General features: G+C 47.6%; 1 protein-coding gene across 6 annotated transcripts in view; it reads right to left on the bottom strand.

Moving 5' to 3' along the window:
- Window positions 1-25,164, bottom strand: part of ANO2 (anoctamin 2) — a 387,627-nt gene that overhangs the window by 22,647 nt on the left and 339,816 nt on the right. For all 6 annotated transcript variants that reach the window (XM_070049342.1, XM_070049346.1, XM_070049344.1 and 3 more), the window contains one exon: window positions 18,700-18,845. In XM_070049342.1, the coding sequence (XP_069905443.1) occupies window positions 18,700-18,845 (146 nt within the window). The remainder of the gene's footprint in view (window positions 1-18,699; window positions 18,846-25,164) is intronic.

The raw sequence follows: 25,164 nt of genomic DNA, 5'->3' as shown, positions 1-25,164 counted from the left end.
CCAGAAAAGCCTCCCTGTGTGGATATGCCAGGGCAGGTGTTGTCTGCTCAGACTGCACACCCTGAACCCTTCCAAGACTCAATCCAAAGAGGCAGTGACAAATGGTAAGTTTGGTTTTGTTTCAGGAAGAGACAGAGAGAGAGAGAGAGAGAGAACATAAAACCGTATTCCTCCAGCATGCATTTGCCCAATCTAAGACTTGCTCTTTGCAGTCAAAGATCAAAAATGCTGAATCTGTTGGGGTGGGGTGGGGAGGGACTTCTGGGGTCATTTCAGAGGACACAATAATTCCAACCTTCACCGAAACCAAGATTTATTTCTAAAAACAGCAAGCCCCCATTGGGATCAGAGCAGCACTGGAAATGCTCACTGTAGTGCATAATAGAAGCCAGCTTGCCTTGACCAGTAACACATTAAACTTGGCAAACCAATTAGGGAGGAATCCATAAGTTGATTTTCGACTAAATTTTTACAAAGCCCACTCTGAAGGGCTCCAACCAGAAATGCTGATTTGGAAGCACAAAGACTGGAAACACTCGTAGGTACCACTCTCCACTGGTTTTCCCTTCCCCCACTCCAGCGGCTGGGAATCTTCCAAAATACCCACCAGCCCTTTGCTGCCTGATGGCTGGAGACAATTAAAATCACAGTGATTACCTGGGCTTAGGTTAAAATAACAAGGAGGAGGAGGTTAAACTAAACAAGATGGCATCCAGCAAGGACATTCCAAGACAATGTGCTTAAAAATGAGAAACAGCCCAGTAGGTAGAACAGACTGAAAAGGCCACGACTGATGGAAAGATATCTTGATGGAATGCAACTCTGATTTCACACTCATTTATTTAAATTTTTCAGTGAAAAAGTCTACCCTTCCATTGTGCACACACACAGCCCCAGCTCTTGACCTGGCTTATTTTTCCAGGCTCTTCCTCCCTGCCCAAGTTGTGTGCTCATGTCTGATGTTTTCATTTGTATGCTGGAGATCAACTCTGCCTGCTTCCCAACTATTCCAAAACCAGCTGTACTTCCCTAAACTTACCATGTTTTCTACCACTCACCTTTCAGGTTCAACTCAAACTTTACCTGCTCTGTGAAGATTATCCTCCACCCTAGTTCCCCATCAGCTCACACAGGCTGAACTGGGTGTCATGAGCATCTCTCCACCTCAGTCCCATAATGCCTCATGCTTGTCACCCTATTTATTTGACTTGCTACCTGGATTATAAGCCTCCTGACACCAGGACCCATAACTGATCCTCTTTTAGGTCTTCACCATAGTTTGTGATGCCTACTACATAGCAGATGTTCAAAGGTTGTTCGTTTCATAAATATGAACTTATTTTCAGCAGCTGTGAAAAAGAGGAAGTGTGTGAACTGAAAGCATTCTGCTTAATGATGGTAAGAAGATTTGGAGAAATCAAGTGAGTACCTCCACACTGCAATTCTCATTGCCAGAATTTGCACAAAATCCTTTGAAGAAGGTTGAAACAAAAATGGTGAGAAGAGTCCAATTTTAATGAAAATGATCCAAACTTTATTTAGTATTTCCTTATTTGAAAGAAAGAGAGTGAGAGAGATTTTCCATCAACCGGTTTACTCCCCAAATGGCCACCACATCCAGAACTGGATCAGGCTGAAGCCAGGGGCCAGGAACTCTGTCTCCCACATGCGTGGCAGGAACCTAAGTACGTGAGCCATCATCTGCTGCTTCCCAGGTACATTAGCAGGGAGCTGGATCAGAAGCAGAGTAGCCAGAAATCAAACTGGTGCTCTGATCTCAGATGTGGGCATCCCAAGCCGGGTGACTTAGTAGGCTGTGCCACAGTGCCCAGCCAGCTTTTATTTTTTTTTCTTAATCTAACTTTCTATAATTTAATATAAGCAACACAGTCTGCTTAAAGGGATTGAAAACTGAGAGCTGAAGAATCCTCACCCCACCCCACCCCCATCCCCTTTTGAGCCCCCAGTGAGTAATTGCAAGGCAATAGCTGAGAGACACGTTGGTGTGAGTCTATCTTTTCCGGAGGTGGTTACTAAAAAGACTCAGCTAGAAACAGCCCGTTAATATAAACACCCGTGTAAGAGCACAGCAGGGGAAGGTCATCACTGTTTATTTCAGCAGCTAATATTTCAAGGCGGTGCCCACTGATCCCTTTCTCCTAAGGGCCAGGGAAACCAACTGTGCTCTGGGCTGAGAGTGTCTGATGTGGAAAAGAACTGCAGGTGTTGGTTGGCCATGCAAATAGAAGAGACAATGAGAATGAAAGGGATCTAGGTGGCTCCCCAGCATGGGTCCCTGTTGCTTGGGGAAAGAGCAGAAGGCATGAAAGAAATGTGGGAGTTCTCCAAGTGCATCATTCACTGGATACTCATTCATACAACAAGTACTCATTGGCTACATTCTGTATCCTGGACCCATGCTCAGGACTAGAAACAAAGAAGAGTTGGACTGCAGTTTAAATGCAGTTTTGGAAACTTAATCCCCAAAGCACCTATGAGATCTAATAGACTAATGTGGCTTTTATAGCCCTGGCTTAATTATCACAAGAGCGGGCTTGTTATCATGGTTACCATCTTGCTCTCGCACCCTCCTGTCCTTCCACCGTGGCATGTGCAACGTGAAGACCCTCAGCGGAAGCTGGCGCCATGCTCTTGAACCACCCAGTCCCCACAACTGTGAGCCAACTAAACCCCTGCTGTTTATAAATGACCCAGTCCCAGGTATTCCGCTATAGCAACAGACTTAGACAAGTAGTGGGCTGTGTCATCCTTCCCAGGGCTCTGAGTGTGCAGTGCGGAAGATAGACGTGTAAACAAGCCTTGACGGTAGCATTAACAGAACGCTGCAGAGCCTGAGGCAGGAGTAACTCACTCTCACCAGCAGAGCCCTGCAGGCTTTACAGAATTCAGAAGTCTTGGGCTTGACGAGTAAGGACAAGCTTTGTTAAACGGCTGGTAATTAAGATCTTTCCTGAGAATCCACTGGTCCAAATTCATAAACTACTTAGGAAGTGAAGACAATACGTGGAATTCCCTCTCTGGCTGCATAGAGTCACCTGGGGCTTAGACAATGGTTCGGGCAGGATTCAGAAATCCCCAGAAGTCATAACAGGAAAGACTAGGCCTGAGGTAACAGCTTAAGAAGTGAGAGTTTACTGCATGTAAACCAGTGCAACACTGGGACAGACGAGAAAGGCACATTTGTCTCTGATTCTTCTTCATTTTTGTGCTGCCTAAAGGAAACTTAGTCTCCACTCGTTTCCCAGTCTCACATCAAAACTTGCAAGACTGGAGTTGGTGAAATCTATGGCCTTCTGTCTTAAGAACAGCATGGTGAATTTCTAGTGGTTGTCCATTGCATGAACAAGGGGATGGCCTTCCTCACTCTTGTTCACTTTACCCACCTGCAAGGTGGGATTGAGAAGGCCAGTTGGCCATTCTTCCTCCCATGAACCCACTGGGGCTGTGCTAAAGCAGTGCGTGAGGCAGAATAAACTAGCCAGGACGGGAAAGACATTCCCAAGCAACACGTCATCACTAAGGACTTCTGTTTGCTTTATGCCTTTCCCACTACCCCTTCCCAAATGGTTGTGAAAAAGACAAAAAAAAAAAATGATAGGACGATTAAGTTTATGGAATTGTATAAAAAAAGAAACACATAGAAAGAGTACAAACTTACAAGCAAAAAACATAAATCTATAAACTCTGGGGATATATATGTAGCTGTGATTGAACAACAAAGTCCAACCCAAGCTGTTCTTCCTAGCTGGTAGAGCAAGAAGAGAAATGGAAAAGTAGTGTGGTTCTCTGTAGGTTTTAAAAGAAAAGACTGCCTTCCACCCATGCATTCATGACTTCTTTCTCAAGCACTAGGCTTCTTTTGTCTATCAGGAGACATCTGTTGTACTCTGAGAGCTGCAGTATCCAGACATTTCACTTAACTATGCATCTTGACTTTTCACTTAACTATGCATGGGAGGGATCCCCCAAGTACAAGGGTGTTGCTCCCCCTCTTCGTGGAGGAACGACACAGGACCCTGTGCTGTTCTTTTGTCTGCTCGGCCCTTCCCGGGTTTGCTGCTGGTTCTTCCCGGGTTGGCTACCGACCCTTCCACCTCCGTGGAAGGGCGGTTCCCCCTGCCACATTCCCCACTTCTGCGGGGGAGCGGCACACCGCCGGCCGGCTCTCTTGGGGGCTGCACAGGTGTTCCTTCAGGTAGATGTTCCTCTTAGATGTTCCTCGTGCATGTTGTCTCTCTCCTCCTTTATAGTCCTCTTCCACCAATCCCAACTCTGCTACCCACACGCCGAGTACGCTGCTCTCCTCCAATCAGGAGCAGGTCCTACAGTTTATTGGTTGAACTGGAGGCAGCTGTGTAGAAGCTGTTTCCTCCTCTCCCAGTGCCATATTGTGGGAGAGCAGATGCATAGAATAAGTCTTAATTCCAGTAACTTAGTCTAGTCCGAGTTGCTCCCAGTTGCTCCCCACACAAGGGTACTTCTGAAAACGAATGTAAAACTCATATTATGAAAATAAACTATGTGTGGATTTTGATTATTTTGCAATAAAATAAACATATCCCTTATATGTTCATTTTTATTAATTTGAAAGGCAGAGAGGAGAGAAAGAGAGACCAGCAGATAGACAGATCTTCTGCCTACTGGTTCACTTCTCAAATGCTCTGAAGAGCTAGGATTGCTCTTTTGGGTCCTCTGTTCCAAAAGGGCAAAGAAAATAACAACAGCCACGCTAAAAAGGGTGGCGGCCACTTGCAGCTCATCACACTAGCTGCACTCAATGCATTCCCAAGGACAAGGCCATTGATAAGTTCATCATTTGAAGGGCTGGTGCTGTGGCGTAGTGGGTTAAGCCACTGTCTGCAACAACGGCATCCCTTATGGGCGCTGGTTCAATTCCCATCCATTCCAGTTCCAATCCAGCTCTCTGCTATGGCCTGGGAAAGCAGCAGAAGACGACCCAAATGCTTGGGCCCCTGCACTCACATGGGAGACCAGGATGAAGCTCCTGGTTTCTTGCTTTGGACTGGCCCAGCCCAGGCTGTTGTGGTCATTTGGGGACTGAACCAGCAGATAAAAGATCTGTTTGTCTCTCTCTTTCAAATAAAAAAAAGTTTGTCATTCAAAACATAGTGGAGGCCACAGCCATCAGGAATATCCAAAGCAAGTGCTTTTGATGCCCAAGTGCTTCCCAAGCTGTATGCAAAGCTGCGTTATTGTGTGAGTGGCACCATTCATAGCCAAGCGGTCAGAAATCAACCTTGTGAGGTCCACAAGTACTAGACACCACCACCCTGATTTAAATCTGCTGGTGCTGCCCCACGGCGTTCACCAAAGCCCAAATATGGAGCAAAGTCTTTAAGGACTGAAGAAAAATTACCCTCTGGAAAAATAAAGTGGAAATTTATGATTTAAGAAAAAGAGCTGGGATTGGTCCAGGTCAAAGCTAGAAGCCCAGAACCCCATCTGGGCTTCTCACATGGATGGCAGGGACCAAGTGCAAAGCCATCACTTGTTGCCTCTCCATGCACTCATTAGAAGGAAGTGGAATCGGAAGCAAAACCTGCAACTTGAATCTAGGTATTCTGATATGGGTTGTGGTTGTCCCAACTGGCGTCATATTTTTTAAGATTTATTTATTTGAAAGGCAGAGTTAAAGAGAGAGAGAGAGAGAGAGAGAGAATGAATGAACCCACTGGTTCATTCCCCTAATGGCACAATGGCCATTAGGGCTGGTTAGAAGCCAGGAGCTTCTTCCTATCTCCCAGGTGGGTACAGGGGCCCAAGCAATTGGGTCATCTTTTGATTCTTTCCCAGGAGCATTCGCAGGGAGCTGGAATGGAAGTGGAGCAGCTGAGACTCAAACCGGTATCCATAAAGAACATCAGTGTTGCAGGCAGTGGCTTTACCAGCTACGCCACAGCACCAGCCCCTACAACAGGCATCTTGACTGCTGCACCAATCATCTGCCCCTAAATTATCTTTTACTTTTCCACAAACTGTTTGCAGTGCTCTCATCCAGGTAATTCCAAGCAATGCATGCCTCAGAAACAAAGGGAAAGGAATTACCTGGGATTCACTGTCCCCAGGAACACTGGAGCAAGACCCTGGGTGCTGCCTGCACTGTGTGTCTGTGCCTTGTGGAGACAACAGCAGGTGCCTGATGATCCAGTGGGATGATTCAGTTCCTATAAACAAGGTGGTTCAGGAAAAGGGATTTCCTGGTTCTTTAAGCCACTGGCGTTTGACACAGGCACTAGGAGTTCTGCACAGCAGAGTTCAGGGCTGATGGTCTTGCAGACATCTCATAACCACAGCCAGCCTCTGTCAGAAATTTGGAAGTGAGGTAGTGTCATCCCTACCGTCCATGGCCAAGGAATATCAGAGTTGCAAGGAATCTTGGGTGTAGCCGTGCCACCCCTCCATCTGAAGCTTTAGTCCTTTCTAGTCCTTCTTTTCTATTTTTTTAAATTTATTTTTCATTTATTTGACAGGTAGAGATATAGATAGTGAGAGAGAGAAAGAGAGAGACAGAAAGAAAAATCATTTCCAGGGTATGATCTTCAACAATATCCGAAGCCAGCCCTTTCCATTTTCTTTATTCTGTGTCTCAGTTTGAGTCACGGAGACATTGGGGGATATTTGTTACAAAGCAGGGTCATGGCAGTAGCTGACTGACACATGGGGTAGCTGGCCTGAACAACTTTACAAGTTCATCCACAAATGTTGCTCTGGGAAGCCTACTCTTAGGACAGTGTTTAGTACCTACAAGCAGGGCTCTTCCCACCTGGGGGGAGAGGAGAGTCAGTTCCCACTAAATCAATATGGCACCAGCACCTGGACAACGTTGGCCAACAGTGGTGTCTGCATAGCCTAAGAGGCACTGTGCCTCCAGGTTTCTCACTGTGGGGTCATCTCTCTCACTCTTTGTTCCCCAGCAAGCATTGAGTGCCTGCTTATGTCAGCCCTCATGGTTCTGTGCTGAGTGAGTCTGGTCCTCAAGAGGTTTCCAGCACAACTGACTGCATGTTGCGCAACCAGGCCAGGGAATTTTTAGGTACAGAAAAGCTGCCAGTTGCATCATTTATGTATCAGGGTAAATGGCAATACAGCTTTGCCAAGAGAGTCTTTGGGACACATGCCCCAAAAATCTCTCTTATAGGATTCACTGCGGGTCTACACTTTGCTGCAAATTCTACTCTGTAGGAAAAGTCAAAGTACTATAAACTTAGCTTGCAGCTCTTAAAGCAACTGAAGAATTTCCTCTCCTTAGGCCCCGGAGGAAAACCCCACAACGGGGCTCTGAAGCCCCGTTTTGGGGTCAGGGGCAGTGATGATTAATGCCGTGGCCTGCCCCTGGGCCCACATTCCTTCTGCCCCTAAGAGATGGGGGTGGGGAGACTACCCCGAAGCCCTCCTCAGTAAGCTCTTCAGGAAAAGGGTTTGATATTGGAGATTCCCTCGAAAGCTCCCTGCTCCCTGCGCGTAGGTTCCTCCGCCTAATCCCTCACTCTCAGGTTTCCCTTTGTCTGGGGCCAACCCGTCCCCACCACCACTCCTGCCCAGAGGTGGCTGCCTCTGCCCAGCACCCCGCCCCCGACTGACTGACTTCCAGCCTCCCTCCTCCCTCACAGCCCCTCCCGCAGGCCCGCCGGGCCCTGGTTCCAGGTTAATTTAGAACAAGGTAAATATCATACATCTCTCCGACGGAGGACCTGCGCTTCCATTACCAGGAACGGGCTCCGAGGGGGCTCGGTGTGCTTCCTGCCTGCATGGGTGGTCCAGGGTACCTCAGGAAGGAGGCTGACAGCTGAGAGCAGGGCCCGGGATTACCACAGCAGGCACCCCAGAGGGGGCGGGCAGCTTTGGTTTCACTGCTCTCCTTTTTGTGCAAAGGCTAAGACAAGGGCCCTTCTGGAACTGGAGAGGTCTGGCCAGTCGGGGAGGCAGGAGGAAACCTCATGCCACTCCACCCCTCTGTGGAAGCCCAAGTTCCTAGAGGGTCTAAGGAAATTCTCTCATGGAACGGTCTAGAAAGGGACTCCAGCCTGCGTCCACTAGTGAGTCACTGGAGTGATCTTCAGTGGCACAGGTCAGCCACTGAGTCTCTGGGCTTCGAGGAACACTGTGCAGCTGGTGTGTAGGATCTAGAAGCTGGCTCTGCAAGGCACCCTGGGCACACCCAGTGCAGAGGTCTGAAACTCTGTTCCTGTTCAGACCCTCAAGGAGAAATGAGTGTGTGCCCCAAGCCCTGCTGTCTGTGCAGGCTCAAACTCCCTCACTCTTGCATCCAGAATCCGACAAAGTGAGGATGACAGGGACTCTGTTCTACCCTGCATTGCCAAAGCAGGAACAGGCATCACCCTGACACGCTGCACAGCTGGCTCTCGCCCCAGAGCGTGGGTTACATCATGGCAGGGGAATTCTCATCGTGTGGGGAGATTCCCAATGATGTCAAGGGAGAAACTGAGGCTCTAGGAGATGGTACGATGTGCCCACAGCCCCACTGCTAGAGAAAGGCAGAACTGGACTTCCTGTCACATCCCACCTGACTCCCCAGAACATGGCGAGGAGATTTCCCTCATTCTGTCCTGTAGGTATCACCTAAAGATAAAAGAGGCTGTGGGTGTAGAGGGGGTTTTAAGTAAAAAAGGAGGGTGCACAGAACTCAGAACTCAGATCCTCACAGGTCTGTTATTCATGGGGGTGTCAGAAACTATCTCTACCACTGAGGTTTGGTTTTTGTTTAATTTTCTTTGGTCATTTATTTGCAATAGAAAGAGAGAAAATAGATAGAGATCTCATCCTGCTGCTTCACTCCCCAAATGCCCACTACAACTGGAAGTGGGATATGCTGAAGCCAAGGGCCAGGAACTTAATCCAGGCCTTCCATGGAGGGGTAGCAAGGACTCAAGCCATCAGCGCTGTCTCCCGGGGTCTGCATTAGCAGGAAGCTGGCGTCAGGAGATGGCAGCAGATATGAAATCAAAATACTCCTAGGTGGAAAGAGAGCATCTTAACGCCCGCCTCCAGCCAGGTTCTGACATGTGCTGTGGACTTCGTCTTCTCTCGCACCAGGCTGCTTCCCTGGGCTGCCATCTCCAAGCAGCATGGAAGGGCTCACGTTACGCCTTCTCCTATTTCCCTGGCTCACTCCCTGGAAGGGAGCGCACGGCTGGTCTGGAGGGAGGAGGGGAATAAGGACTAAGACCAGGGGACCTGGAAGGAGGAGCAGGAGAAGGAGAGGCAGAGAACAAAGAGGGGGACAAGCACCACTCCTGATAATCCACTCCCTGAATTATCAGCTATGAGTGAGTGAGAAGTGGCCACAGCCTAACAAGAAAGTGAAATTCTTTCAGCCTAGATAAGAGAAAGCTAAAGACAGATAAACTAAGAACTTTATGTATTCAATCATCCTTTACCAGTTTACCCAATACGTTTTGGGGGTTCACCCTTGAGGGGAGGGAGGGGCTGGGTGCTGCCATTTGAGGAACCTAACGTGGGGAAATTAACTTTCAGCAAGCACCTCCTGTTTAGAGGCTGGCTGCCTAATAGGCTGCAGGGCACACGGCTTTAGCCTGTGTTTAGAATGGAGGAAGGCATTGGGGCAGTGGTGGGGAAGGAATACGTTCTGAAGCAGCTGACACAGAGCTGCTTGGAAATGTGGATGGGAAGGCAGAGAGAATTCCAAAGCAAGAGGAACAGACAAGGTCAGGCACGAACCACGCGAGAGACGCAGTGTGGGCGGGAAACAGGTCCCTGCTGGCTGGACCACAGAGTGTGTCAAAGGATGTAGGGTCGAATACATTGAAAATATGTCCTTTGAGGCCCTCAGTAAGGAGAATGGGGATGCTTCTGAACAATGGGATGAGGGAATACACAGGGCAAAGAGAGACGGGGATGGTTGCGAGGAGCCGTGTTGAGGACGTAGTGAAAAAAGCACCAGGCACAGGAGGCTGAGAAGACGAACAGATGGAGCCAAAAGACGGTGGAGGCTGCAAGTGCATGGGGTGGGAAGTGCACGGGAGAGAAGAGCAAACGAGCAATGCAGGGCCTGCAAGAGGGCAAGGCCACTCATGCGCTACAGAATTCAGAAAACAGCCAAAGCAACTACATCTCCAAGCAGATCAACTTGGAAACGCTTCCCCTGAATAGATGGCATCTCTTCCGGGCCCTTCCCTGCCTTGTCTGAAGCTGAAACAGGTCTGAGCTGGTAACTGGGAGATGAGCCTCCATGTCCAGTCCACAGTTGGCTCCATCCCCATGGGTGGTTTCTGAACGCCCCCATAGGTTTTATGAGCAGGCAATGACAGGCCAAGAGGAAGAGGAGAAGGGCAGTTATCTCCAACATATCTCCGCTTCATCAGATGGGAGCGGCAAAGTCCTAATCTCATGGAAAAAAGTGCGATGAGTTGGACTTTCCTGTGGCAAGCACAGTCCCTTCGTGTAACAATTTGCCTAGTCCTCCCTACCACCAGGCCCTGAAACCCCACAAGGCATGGGCAGCCTCTGTTTTCTCTGTGTCTCCAGGGCCTGGCACCACCATTGGGATGGCTGGGATGGGGCACAGCCAGGCAAGGGTGTGCAACTGGAATTGAGGTTAAAGGCAAGGCTGGGAGAGAACATTCCACCATGTCCACTTCCACTGATTATTTGATCCCTGAAGGGAAGGAGTAAATTAAAACCAGCGGCGGCTTCTCTTGGAGAGAAATCCTGGGAGTAAACATGCTTCATTTGGGGATGGCGAGATGAAAATTGCTGCCTATAAAGAAATAGATAAATATGTCCACGGTGAAGAGGGAGGTCCAAGTAGCATGGGATAGAAAGAAATGAAGCCATTATTTCTCTGCCACTAAGGAGGGGAAGCTAAAGAGCTACTCATTCAAGAGATACTTTATTGAGCGCTTATTATGTTCCAGGAGCTCTGCCGAGTGCTGTGAGTAAAGAAGAATAAGACGCAGTCCCTGCTCCCGAAGCCCTCAGTTTTCAGAGGGGATACAGGTAGAGAAGAGAAGAGGAGAGGAATTGAGAATGGGGAAGCATACAACACCTCCAAGAGTCTGAACAGCTCAGCAGGCAGACAAGACAGCTCCTGTCAACTTCATCATGGCACAGGAGATAGCCAGACACACCAGCGTACTTCAAAATGTTCATGGAAAATGACATCAAAAGATAAACGTATCTTGGTGCAAAAAAATGCTAAAATCCATGCATATATGGGATCTCCATTAAGTCCCTAGGAAATGCATTTTATGACAAAGTTATGCACAGATTTTAAAAGGGTTTCGCACCAAACACACTTGTCTTTTAATCTCCTTTACTATGGGCTGTTTGAAATACCCTAGGGCATATATGGACCTTTGAATGGGCAGCAGAACCGGAGCCAGCTTGTGGGTGCCCTTGTGTGCTGCACTAAGGGATGTGAACTTTATCGTAAAAGTCAGTAGCATTAAAGGGTTTTACACAGCAAAAGGAATATGCTCTGGTTTGCATTCCAGAAAAGGCATGCTAAAAAGCCAAGGGAAAAGCAGACGTGAACAAGGAAGCTGGGAGACAAGTAAGGACACATTTGCAGTAATTGAAGGAGAAATGGCGCGGATTGAAACAGGAGGTCAAGGCTCTTAGTAGAGGCAAAGTCGGTGAAGCAAGGATCCGTGGAGCTAAAATCTCAAGATCGTACTGAGGAGGCTCTCCCCAGCCACACTTGATGCAAAGTTGGGAAAAAGTCATGCGGGGGAAGACAGGATCCAGGAGCCGGCATTGTGGTACAGAGGGTTACGCTGCCACCTGCAATGCTACCATCCCATGTGAACGCCGGTTTCCAGTCCTGGCTGCTCTACTTCGGACCCAGCTCCCTGCTAATGTGCATTCGGAAGCCCTGCCACCCATGTGAGAGAAGATGGATTTCTGGGCTCCTGTCTTCTGTCTGGCCCAGCTTCAGCCATGGCAACCATTTGAGGAGTGAACAGATCTGTCTCTCCCTTTCTCTGTAACTCTGCCTTCAAATAAATAAATAAATCATTTTTGAATAAAAAAAGACAGGGCCTACCTATTACAACTCACACATATTCTTCCTGAACCCGGAGAAGTTCAAGCTTGCAGCTTCATGAGCAACTTGGATGCCTCTGCAAGGGCACTGATGCTCTGGCCTCTGAGGTGCACCTGCCCTGTGCATTTCCCTCAGCTGGGCCATTCTTTTTTTTTATTTATTTTTTATTTATTTGACAGGCAGAGTTAGACAGTGAAAGAGAGAGAGACAGAGAGAAAGGTCTTCCTTTCGTTGGTTCACCCCCCAAATGGCCACTACAGCCGGCGCGCTGCGCCGATCCAAAGCCAGGAGCCAGGTGCTTCTTCCTGGTCTCCCATGCGGGTGCAGGGCCCAAGGACTTGGGCCATCCTCCTAATGAATTCTGTAAGTGAGTTTTCCAGTCGGGGAAACGCATGTGCGACCCCAGCACCCTTCCAGACAAGACTGCATTCACAACAATTGAAGTGGTGACAGAATCCTTACCACTATCAACCTGAATCGTTGCATGGAATTCTGGTCTCCAAACTTATTCCTCCCTCTAGAGGCTGAATAAACGTGTGCTGAATGAAGGAAGGAATAACTGATGGCCTCTCCTGTGTCCCTCATTCCTTCCTTAGCCTCCATATCCTCCTCCTGCCCTCAATGCCCATTTTCCCGAGAGAAGCAATGAGTGCATCATCACCAGATTGACCAACATTTGGTAAGTGCTCCCAACGACCTGATGTGAAATGCAAATTTGTCGGGTCTTCAGAATCTTCCTGTTCCCAGGTGTGTATCCAAACCCTCCCTACCCAAAACTACTATTTGCTTTTCTCTATCAACAGTTCCTCCGGGCTGAGACTTGCTAGTCCTTTTCCTCGAAATGCTCTTCCTTGCTCTCATTGATATTTTTTTTTTTTTTTTTTGACAGGCAGAGTGGACAGTGAGAGAGAGAGACAGAGAGAAAGGTCTTCCTTTGCCGTTGGTTCACCCTCCAATGGCCGCCGCTGCAGCCGGCGCACCGCGCTGATCGTGGCAGGAGCCAGGAGCCAGGTGCTTTTCCTGGTCTCCCATGGGGTGCAGGGCCCAAGCACCTGGGCCATCCTCCACTGCACTCCCTGGCCATAGCAGAGAGCTGGCCTGGAAGAGGGGCAACCGGGACAGAATCCGGCGCCCCAACCGGGACTAGAACCCGGTGTGCCGGCGCCGCAAGGTGGAGGATTAGCCTATTGAGCCACAGCGCCGGCTCGCTCTCATTGATATTTAGATCCTCAGAACCAGAAGGGACCTTGTGTGGGGAGCAATCCGGACTAGACTAAGTTACTCGAATTAAGACTTATTCTATGCATCTGCTCTCCCACAATGTGGCGTTGGGAGAGAAGTAAACAGCTTCCGCACAGCTGCCTCCAGTTCAACTGATAGACTGTAGGACTTGCTCCTGATTGGAGGAGAGCAGCGTACTCGGCGTGTGGGCAGCCGAGTTGGGATTGGCGGAGAAGGACTATAAAGGAGGAGAGAGACGGCATGCACCAGGAACATCTATGGGGAACATCTAAGGGAACCCGTGCAGCCCCCCAGAGAGCCGGCCGGCGGTGTGCCGCTCCCCTGCGGAAGTGGGGAATGCGGCCAGGGGGAACTGCCCTTCCACGGAGGTGGAAGGGATAGTAGCCAACCCGGGAAGAACCAGCAGCAAACCCGGGGAGGGCCGAGCAGACGAAAGAACAGCGCAGGGTCCTGTGTTGCTCCTCCACGAAGAGGGGGAGCGACATAATGGTGCCGTGACTCGGATAGGAAACCTAGCTCGGATAGGAAACCTGACTCGGATAGGAAACCTAGCTCGGATTAGGAAACCTAGGACGGATAGCAAACTTAGGAGGGAAGAAACGGGAAGAAATGGGAAAATACCGGAGAGAGAAACTAGCAAACAGCCTAGGGAAAAGCCGGACGAAAAAGGAGCCGGAAGAAGCTATTGAAAGCCTAGGCATAGACTCGAAACAGCCTAGGGAAAAACCGGACGAAAAAGGAGCCGGAAGAAGCTATTGAAAGCCTAGGCATAGACTCGGATACGGACTACGGGGGGAAGCTGGGAGAAATCTCTAAGGTCGAAAGCGAAAGTGAAAGCTAGAACAAACAGACTCGGACGCGGACTGTGGGGAGAGGCCAGGAGAAATGAGGGAGGAATATCGTTGGAGGAAAGCTTGGGGAAACATACCGGGTAGAGAAAAATGTTAGGGAAATTGAAGCCGCGGGGGGCAGGCCAAGGCGGAGACGAAAGCCACTTTGGGGTTCTCAAGTTAGCCCGGGAATAGGGGGCGAAAAGTTGAAACCAGAAGCTGAGACGTAAGCCAGATTGGGATCCGTCTGATTAGCCCGGGGAGCAAAGGACGGGAAGCCAAATCGTGGGGCGGAGACGTACGCTGGGTTGAATTCGCCAGGCTAGCCCGGGGAACTTAGATTGAATCCTAGTGGCGGAGACGCAAGCTACGCTGTGTTACTCGCGGAAGCCGCCGCGTGCAGAGAGAGCACGGGGCGTGAATAGATAGGGAACGCTGGCGTAGGCCGTGGTTCAGACGCGAAAGGGTTAAGCGTGGAGACCGCGGAGCGCGCAAAGCCGAGCCACGCAAAGCCGGGAAGCTGCGCAGATGAGAGAGGCGCGCGGGCTGAAGCGGCGCAGAGCCGGGAACCTGCCGGCGGGGCGGGGTGCCGGAAAGCTGCGGGGATAAGAGAAACAGAAGTTTAGAAGTAAAAGAGAAATAGGAATGTTGGCAGACAGAAGTAAAATGGGAGAAATAGAAATGCCCGGAGATAGAGAAATAGAGAAAAATAAGGCCTCCCCTCAACATGCCAATGAGAAGGCTTGGATTCGGTCTGCCTGATTTAAGGCGGTAAGCGCCAGCAAAGCTCGACCAGAGTATGAGCTGCAGGTCACCGAAGATAGGCACAAACCAACACTAATAAGTCTCCCCCACAATACGGCAATGAGAAGGCTTGGATTCGGTTTGCCTGATAGGTTTTGTAAACACCTGCAGGCAGTTCTAGCAGAGTAGAGCATGCGCTGCAGGGCACCGAACACAGGCACGCATCAGCGCCTAAAAACCTCCTCACAATGGCGAAGAGAGGACCCGGATTCGGTTTTCCTGATTGATAGGACTTGTAAGAGCCTGTGGCAACGCTAGCAAGTAGAGCAGAGTGTGTGCCGTGGGACACCGAAGACAGGCGCGTATCAACGCCAAAAAATAAAAAGAAAGGGGGATCTGTGGGGAGCAATCCGGACTAGACTAAGTTACTCGAATTAAGACTTATTCTATGCATCTGCTCTCCCACAATGTGGCGTTGGGAGAGAAGTAAACAGCTTCCGCACAGCTGCCTCCAGTTCAACTGATAGACTGTAGGACTTGCTCCTGATTGGAGGAGAGCAGCGTACTCGGCGTGTGGGCAGCCGAGTTGGGATTGGCGGAGAAGGACTATAAAGGAGGAGAGAGACGGCATGCACCAGGAACATCTATGGGGAACATCTAAGGGAACCCGTGCAGCCCCCCAGAGAGCCGGCCGGCGGTGTGCCGCTCCCCTGCGGAAGTGGGGAATGCGGCCAGGGGGAACTGCCCTTCCACGGAGGTGGAAGGGATAGTAGCCAACCCGGGAAGAACCAGCAGCAAACCCGGGGAGGGCCGAGCAGACGAAAGAACAGCGCAGGGTCCTGTGTTGCTCCTCCACGAAGAGGGGTAGCGACAACCTTGGAAATCGCTCTGTCAACCTCCTACCTACGGGAGCTGAAAACCTCTTCAAGTATCCTTGGTTCACCATCAACCATGCCCAGCTTTGTTGGGATCATAAACTCACTTCTGTTAAGAAACCTTCCCTCATTTATTAGCAAGCAGGCTCATTCACCCATTCAGAACACTGCATGCTGGTTATGTGCTCTGCAATGTGCTGGACCCTCAAGGATATGGAGATGAATTAGCCATGGGCCCCCCTCACTGTTCTTTAGACTCTAACAGACTCCACCTGCTGAAGAACAGATAGGTGAGCAATACAATCATAACTCAGCTAGATGGCATCAACACATGCACCAAACCCAGTGTCAGGACAGAAAAGCAAACAGTGATTCCTCTAAGAAGCAAGGAGGACTTGGCCTGGGAAGATCCCACAGAGGAAGCACTGTGTAAGCTAGGAATGAATCTGGAATTGGCAGGTCAAGAAGGAATGGGTGTGCTTAGGGGGCTTGCTATTCACTGATGATCCCTTCACATCACAGGACTTGAGGATACTGAATAATTTGCATTCACGGGAAGGGCATTTTCATACATGGCCTGTGACTAGACAAATTGGCTTAATCTTTTCAAGAACCAATTTGGTAAAATAACATCAAAGATTATACAATGATCATATCTTAGGCCAACTAAACTGCACCTGAGAGACTCTACCTTGATGAAACCATAAGAGACACGGGAAAGATTCTATACAAAGACAGTGCCTATGAACTGGAGCATTGAAATAGGGGGAGAATTACAAAATATGCCCTGTGCTTTTCATTGGAAGTTAGGTAAATACGTTAAGGCACATTCATTATAGGGGTTATTGTGCAGCTGTTCATTTTGGATATTATGTCATGGATTGAAAATATTTATTCAGATAATGCTAAGTGAAAAAGGAAACAAATGTGTAAGCATGATCATAAGCTTATTTTTAGAATCACATATATAACAAAAAGGGTCTAAGACACGGCACCCACATCAAAGGTGTGCATTTCACTCTTTATAATCATGACATGAATTTCTTCTGGAAGTTACTGAGACTTCCAGTCATAAATAATATTAATATTTTTCTCTCTTATTTCTTCATAAATATCCACATCTGAACACATGGTGGATGCATATTAAATGTCACAGCAGCTGACCAGTAGAGGACATTTCCCTACTCTCCCTCTTCCTAGGACCTCAAAGCCACTAAAAGCAACAACACTTGACCCTTAACAGTTTTTGTATGTGCTGGATGTTCTTCCAAGCACCTCTACAGATATTAATCCATGAAACACAGCAATTATAGCAGGTATTATCATTCTATACAATAAAAAAATCAAATCGAGATAAATAGAAGTTAGCCATTTACCCAAGGTTAGCTAGTCAGTCACAGAGCTCAGACTTGAACCAGGGAGTATTGCTCAGGGACCCTTGCTCTTAACCACTCAGTAAAGAAGCTGTGAAATAGTCAGCTAGCTGGACACACAGACAGGCCTGAAACCCCACACAGATAGTCAGTATGAGTTGGAAAATGATGAAGATAGAGACAGAGCTCAAAGATGCCTTCTGGAAGTCCCTCTCCCAAAGGAACCTCAACGTCTGGCAGCACGTTCTTCCTTTCTGAGTGACAGGATGACAGATACAGAATGGTGTCTGAAATATGGGCAATCATCATTGCGTAAGTAACCAGTTCAGCATTGGAGAGGGATTAGAGGTAGCACTTAGCTAAATGCAAAAGGCATAAGGGATCTTGATATTTTCTTTGCCCATTTTTCCCGAGGCAGACATGGTGATTGTTTCTTCTCTGATGAACTGACTTGGATTATAAGGCTCAGGCTTTGCCTAGAATTTAGATACCCCACGGCAAGAACACACTGTTCATGGTCACCAAGACTCCACTCCTACAATACATACACACATTCTTATAACAGAATAAGACAAATAAACATTAGAAATAATGAGTGAAGTCTCTGATACACAGAGAGGCATTGGTGGCCCCCTAATAAAAGTTATTAACCAAAGGGGACAGAAGCCATTATTTAAATACATTCATATTAAGAACTGAATTAAATATTGAGTGATTCTGTTGTTGGATCTGATTGATGTTTCTGCAAAAACTATAGATTGAGCAAATGCTTAGATGCCTTAGCTGAGCTCTTGATCTTTGGTATCTTATGCTTTCAATTCATTCATTCCAAGTCTTGGAAAGGGTTTTCTTCAACATCCATACCAACAGAAGGTCAGGATTATTCTCCAGTAGTCCAAGAGTTTGCAGGCAGCTGGCCTAAGCCAGAACACTTTTCCTAATGGAGAACTCCTGACTTCTAAGCCACATCTGAAATGAGTATGTTCTCAGTTTTTACTGACATGCACTCCTGCCTTCCACTTTTATCCAGAACAAGCAGAGCCTTGCAACTAGGAATCTACTTCGCACATCTCACACAAAATATCTTCACCATTTTCGATGAATGGGCATCTTACCCAGCCCTGACCATAGGATACTTTGCTATGTTTCCCTTGTCAAAGTTGTTGGTATCCTGGACCCAAGTGTTGTAAGACTGGTTTACTCTTCTTTCAGGGAAATTGTACTCTTAAATTTCAGATTCTGCTATCCCTCTTTTGGCTTTATTGGTGATAGAAGCCATGGGAAGCAATATGAGGGACAAAAGCTCTTATTTCACAGATGAGAATGAGTGGCCCAAGGAAAAGAGAGCATCGCTACACCACCATCAAGCAGCTGCTGGTTCTCTTTCCATGGCACTTGATGCCACACACATTTCAACCTCCATGTGGCACTGATGGGGATACTGAGCAGCCATGAAGCTCAGGATGGAGCAGACACTGCCCCAGTCATTTTCTCCAGCTCCCACCCCAGGCCCACAGACGCCTTGTCTGAACCTGCCCCAAGTGGAAGGCAGGGTCAGAATCTCTTACTCATTTCCATGTATTCTGGAGTCAGTCCAGTGTATGGCTCCAGACTGTAGTCCAGGTCCCACTGCTCGGGATGTTTTGAATGGGCAGAGTCTGTTTCTCCAGGTTCTGTCTCATCTTTCAGTTTCCGAAATAGTTTCTTTAGTTTCCTGGACAAGAAAAAGACCAGTTATCAAAAGCTTCTGGAAAACTGAATTAGTTCTGCAGACAAAATGGCATAAATAATTACGTTTTGACACTGAGGCCATCTTCGATCCAAGGACAGATAGACACTTGTAAAAGACCACTTTCTCCAAAAGACAATCTAAAGAAATCCTTTATCAACATAATGGAAGACTTCCCGCAGCAATGGAAAGCTTTCTTCAAACCCAACGAAATTTCTTCTGTTTCCTGCTGTTTGATAAGCAAGAAGAGAGTTGGCTCATCTTGCCTAATGTTGAGATGTAGCCAGTCCTTCACTGAACATTTATTCTATCCATCTGCTTCATGGGGAAGAGAGAAGTGTCCAGAAAATAGCAGGAAGATGCTCTCCCCCAAAACATTGTTTGGTTCTCAATGACAACAACATCATTAAAACCAAGATACACATTGTCTTTCATTACTATGGACTTGAGTGTGCCCCTCCCCCTCAAATTCCTACCTTGAAGCTCTAACCTCCAATGTGACTGTAGGGGAGCTCTCCTTAAGGAAAACATGTAAACCAAGACTAAATAATGAAAGATGGTAGAAGAGTGCGAAAGGTGGAGAGTAGTGTGACGGGGAAGGTGTTAATCTAACAGAGGAAATTATGTCTACAACAGCCAAAGGAGAGCGTGAGAAGGGGTTGTAGGAAGGACTGAAGGGTGCCAAACTGTGCAGATCGTGGAGGACAAGAAATAAAATACTGAAGGGTAAGACTCAAAAGGTAGCTCATGGCATAATACAGCCTACATCATGCAGAGAAGCAGGTGACACGGTCTAGGATGATGCACTAGACCTGAGGAGAAGACAGAGTTAAGGCATGCTTAGGAGGCAGAATTAAGAGGATGGTAGTGGGTTACACATGCAAGAGGAAGGAGAAAAAAGGAATCAAGGTTGTTCCCAGGTCATGGTGCAGTTTGCTAAGGTATAGAACACTACCAAGGAGGCAGTTTTGATGGGGCAGAGAAGAGGACAAGTTTTGAGGTGGAGAAATACAATGAGACAACAAAGGAGGCAATTGTAAGTATGTGCCTAGAGCTGAAGATACACAGAGACTCAAGCGTCATTATGGAGACAGGAGCTGAAGCCCTGGCAATAGATGTTGGCTATGGATAAAGCAAAGGGCCAAGAGAGAGGAGCCCTGAGGGTGGCTGGTACTGTGGGTTAAACCCCCACTTGCAATGCTGACATCCTATATCGGAGTGACAAGTTGAATCCTGGCTGCTCTGCTTCCAATTCAGTTCCCTGCTAATATGCCTAGGAAAGCAGCAGAAGATCCAGATGGAGCCCAGGGCTCCTGGCTTAGCTCTGGACCAACCCCAGCCATTGTGGCCATATTGGGAGCGAACCATCAGATGGAAGCTCTCTCCCTTCTGTCTCTCTGTCTCTCCCTCTCTGTCACTCTGCTTTTCAAATCAATAAATAAATACTCTTAAAAAGAGAGAGAGAAAGAACAATCCCTGAGTAATATCAGCAGTTGAGGGTTGGGAAAGGAGTAGCAGGAGGAGCCTTCAAAGTACACGCAAGGAAGGACTTTGCAGTCAGCAGTGTGGGTAGGTCCAAAGAGATGAGAAGAAAAGAACATCCACAAAGAGTTCTTATGAGCTCATCATTCCAGAAGTTTCCATCCTGGATATCTCAGTGACCATTAAAAAAATTAATAAAGGAAGTCCCTCCAGAGCAGGATTTAGCAGGCATCCTGCAGGCTGTATAACATACAGATGGGCGGCTTGGAAAACTTCGCATTATGATTCTGACCACATGATGCACTTGCTTGTTAAAATAACTCCTTTGATGTTACTCTCTTGTCTTTTTCATCTGCTCATTTTTTGTCCCTTTTTAATGATGCATCTCAGCAATTCTCTCTGGAAGGTTCTGAGCTTCTCCTCTGCTTGTGACCGTTGGGCTCACATCAAAACTGTGGTGATTGTCCGTCACACCTTGGTCATCCCTTCAGGGGAACCTGGCCCCTGGCAGTTCCCAACCCACTCGGCTCCATGGGTCTTGAGCTTCCCTAAATAAAGCAGGCCCCAGATCTACATGAGCCAAAGACGAACAACACGTCAACCTCTAAGCAATTTATTCCTTTTTCCTGACACCTGACAAGGTTCAAATTTGTTCCTTAAACTTCTGATTCATGGCCAGATTCCACTGTATTTGAGGAGAGCACAGACCGCCTGTGACGGCTCTACAGAGAGACTGTTTTATGTCTTGAAATTTAATATTTATCACATTCACAAAAAGAAAGCAGAAAGTTTATGACATCTTACTGGCTGTACCCCGGGGTGTATCACAGCTATTTTGGGATGGGATCTGGTACATTTAGTAAAAGGAAGGATGAAGAGTCATTTTGCCAAGGGAAGAACTGATTTCTGTCTGCTCTGTCCATCTCAAAGTATGCCCAGGAAAGAAGCCGGTTTTTACCATTTCACACACACACACACGCACGCACGCACGCACGCACACACAATCCATCACTCTGAATGTTAAGGCCCGTTTCAAAGTTTGCTTCAACATATATTGGAGCTAAATCTGAGGTCTAATTTTAGCGAGGAGTTGGGACATGGTGCAGCATGTTTTAGGGACACTATGCAGTTTGGATGCAAAAAAATCTACTTTGCACAAAGATGGGAAAAGAGGGTTTCAGGGAGGGAGAGAAGAGTGGAAATAGCCATCCACGGACTCCGAGGATGAAGAATACAAAATCTGATTCTGCCATTCTGCCTGCTGGGTAGGAAATCAATTCCGAGAGCTGCCTATGAGCATTATTCTGGGGCATGTCATGTTTAAAACCATGTGGTTCCTCTGGGAAAGCAGCTGGCAGAACGGTGTGGGACCCCAGGAGCCTGGGTTGCGTGACTGGGGACAGTCCAGGCCGGATCACGCAACCAAGTTGTATCCATTAAGGTAGCATTAGTCACAGAGCTGACTTTAAAGTGCCTAATGCTTTACTGCCTGCCTTTGAAGTTATTTCATTTTTCTGCAGTAGGCCTAGCAGAGAGTAGGGGGGCTACTGCTCCTTGGAGGAATTTGCCTGGACAGAGTAGGTCTTCCATACTGGCCCTGCCTGGGCACCTGTCAGGTGTAGAAGAGGAATTTACAAGATACCATCAAAAAGTTTCTCTACACTTGACCTTACATCACATGAGAGCACTGGGGGAAAGAAATATTTCAATCTCCACTCTTACTTGGTTCCTCTAATTACAGTGCAGAAGAAAAATGCCAGTCTGCTATTGGTATGCATTTAATAGCATCCCAGTGCTTGCACATCATCTTGTTAACAAAGAGAATGCAGGTCTTCGGCCACGAGCCTTGGGTTGGAAATAAGATCATGGACTGTTATGGGTCTTGTGTTTCTTTTCACTGTTATTTGTTATTCCTGGTAACTAAGAGGGTTAGCATCCATCATCAGAAAAGTCAGGGATTTAAGTAAAATATATGTTTAGGGGAAAGCTTTTGGTCCAGAGATGTAGATGCTAACTGGGACACCTGCAACCCACATCAGAGTGCTTGACTTCAAAGCCTGGAATTCTGGTTTCTGAATGTGGATCCCTACTAATGCACACCCTGGGAGGCAGCAGTGACTGCTCAAGTAATTGGGTTCCTACCACTGATGTGGGAGACCTGGATTGAGTTGCTGGATCCCGGTTTTGGCTCAGCCCAGTCCTGGCCCCTGCAGGTATTTGGAGAATGAACCAGTGGATGGGAGGTCTCTCTGTTTATCTGTCTTTCTCTATCTCTGTGTCTCCATGACTCTCAAATAAGTACATAGTAAAAGTGTGCTGGTTTAGAAGAAATATATATATGTATACGCACACACACACATATGTATATATAACCAGTTCTTGCCTCTAGGATAAATATGTCTTTCTTTTGGCAAAATATTTGATATAGGCTATAGAATTACATTATAGCCATATGGCAAGCCAAAAGCCATGAACTGATGTCTTTGTTCTCACTCTCTGGATTTAAAACCCTTAGGAAACAACACCTATGCACTTCAAAGTTCATGTCACACAGTAGCCTGGAACCCCAAGAATAATTCTTCCTTTCTCAGATGTCCATATTTTCTATTTTCTAGAAAGCTGGGCATTTATCCAAGATTTTTTTTCCCACTTAACCACTTTGGAGGGAAATATTTTTAAAGTTTAAACCTCAATCTGCAGGGCCACTAAGCCTTTGCCCAACCAAATCTCTCCCCTACTGAGATATGTTACAGATCACAGATCTAATTTTTATCATTTACATGACTCCCTCGTCACTGTCAGAACCAACTTTGATTTCTCTTTTGACTCCAAAAATTTTCCTCTTTTTTCCTTGCTTGTTCCATGTTTCTCAATTGTCTCCTGTAGAAGTATATTGCTCAATGCTTGAACTCTGGCATGCAAGGGTCTAATTTCTTGACAGAGGGTTCCAAAGAGACAGATCCAGTAATCATAAAGTGATTTCAAAACATAGCCTGTAGAAATGGGAAGAACTGCAGAGATGGACGACCTCAGGATGTGGGAGGCTGCTTGCTCTCCATCCCTGAATTGAACTTCATAGGGATGTTGCATGCACCCATCTTCAGGCCAGGAACGGACAGGAGGGAGGAAGCATCTCTGAGGCCGACGTGACTCATCTTTGCAATCAGCAGAGGCCAGCTTCATTCTCCGGAGCAGAGTTTTCTGGGGCTTGATCTGAAAGGCACCTTGGGGGTGAGAAAATGCCCGCCTTCAGGAGATGACAGTGAGGCCGACAGAACCGGCTTGCCCACAGCTTTGTGAGTTGCCATGCAATTGCCATGGATTCAAGTGTGGCACATTTTCAAACACGCAGGTCTTAAGCACACATCAAACCCAAGCAAGACAACCGAACTTCCAAGGAAAGCAGCCATGTGTTACTTTCGTCTGCCCTGGAGCTGATGGGGTTGATGGGTGGAGGACATGCCAACAGAATGAACAAACATAGGCCTTGGGTTCTTGCTGCCTGAAGACAATGGGCTAAATGGTGGAGCAGAAGTCCAGAGGTTTTCACGAATGGGCATCTCTCACCCACAAGCTGCATGGAATTTCAGATGTCTTCCCCAGATGTGTGCAGGGGAATGAAGACTTTCCTCTGTAGCAGACATGAAGGGGTTGGTCTCACAGCTTTGAAGCAGCCAGATGGGATGCTGGGAACATCCACATGCTCTCTGGATGTCTGTGCAGAACCAATGTCACTCTGAAAGTCCCTGGGTACAAGCAGCACCTGCCTCACCAGCCTTGGTCGATGCACACTGAGCGACTCTCAGAAAGCAGAGAGTAGGGCAATGTGTTAGAAGGTTGAGTTCCTGGAGGCTGAGGGTCATTTCACTTACGACTGCAGGCTGCTTTATGCTGGGAGGCCCCCAGACACCTGTGTCTCCACCAACCCTCCTCTAAGAAAAGCACATATCTGCAGTCACCTGAGGTTTCTCCAGCCCATGGGCAGAAAATCCTGAGTGTTCCATGTCAGCGTGTGACAGGGGTACCCATTCCGAGGACCAGGATGACACTGAGCTATGAGGCCAAGGTTGAGAATTCTCATCCCTGCAAGTAGGGCGCTCACTGGAAAAGGGTTTTCCTTCCACTAATATGTCTCCGTAGAATGTCTCCATTCTAATTTTAGCTCCACAAATGTGTTTCTGGGGAAGACCAAAAGGTCGATTTCTCTGGGGCCTTTCTAATAGTGGCAGCCCCCACGGGAGCAGGTGGCTGTGTATAATTTCACATAAAAAGGGGTGGGACCATACAAGTGACATTTAAAAAGCTAATAAAGAATGTATTAGTATTTGGTGTAGTAGTCGACATGCCGTTTGGGACACCTGCATCCCATAACAAAATGCCTGAGTTTGAGCCCTGGCTCTCCTTCTGATTCCAGCAACCTGCTAATGCACACCCTGGGAACAGTAGCTGGTGGTTCAAGTAGCTGAGTCCCTGCCACCGGAGTGAGAGACCTGATTGGAGCTCCTGGCTCCCAGCCACAGTCATGCAATGCAGGCATTCGGAGAGTCAATCAGCAGATGAGCTTGCTTTCTCGTTCTCTCTTTCTCCCTTTCTTTGCTTTTCGAATAAATAATTTTTAAAAATAGAGAAATTAAATAATATATAAATTCTGTTAGGAAAGTCACTTTCGCTAATGTGTGAAAAAGAAATTGCAGCATAAGAAGAGGAGAAACCAAGAAATACTGATAGTGGGGGCCGCTGCTGTGGCTTATTGGGTAAAACCATTGCCTGCAGTGCTGGCATCCCATGTGAGCACTGGTTCAAGTCCTGGCTGTTCCACTTC

This window comes from Oryctolagus cuniculus, chromosome 9 (assembly GCF_964237555.1).
Source record: "Oryctolagus cuniculus chromosome 9, mOryCun1.1, whole genome shotgun sequence".
Lineage (NCBI taxonomy): Eukaryota > Metazoa > Chordata > Mammalia > Lagomorpha > Leporidae > Oryctolagus > Oryctolagus cuniculus.
This window is presented reverse-complemented; position numbering and strand designations above follow the sequence as displayed.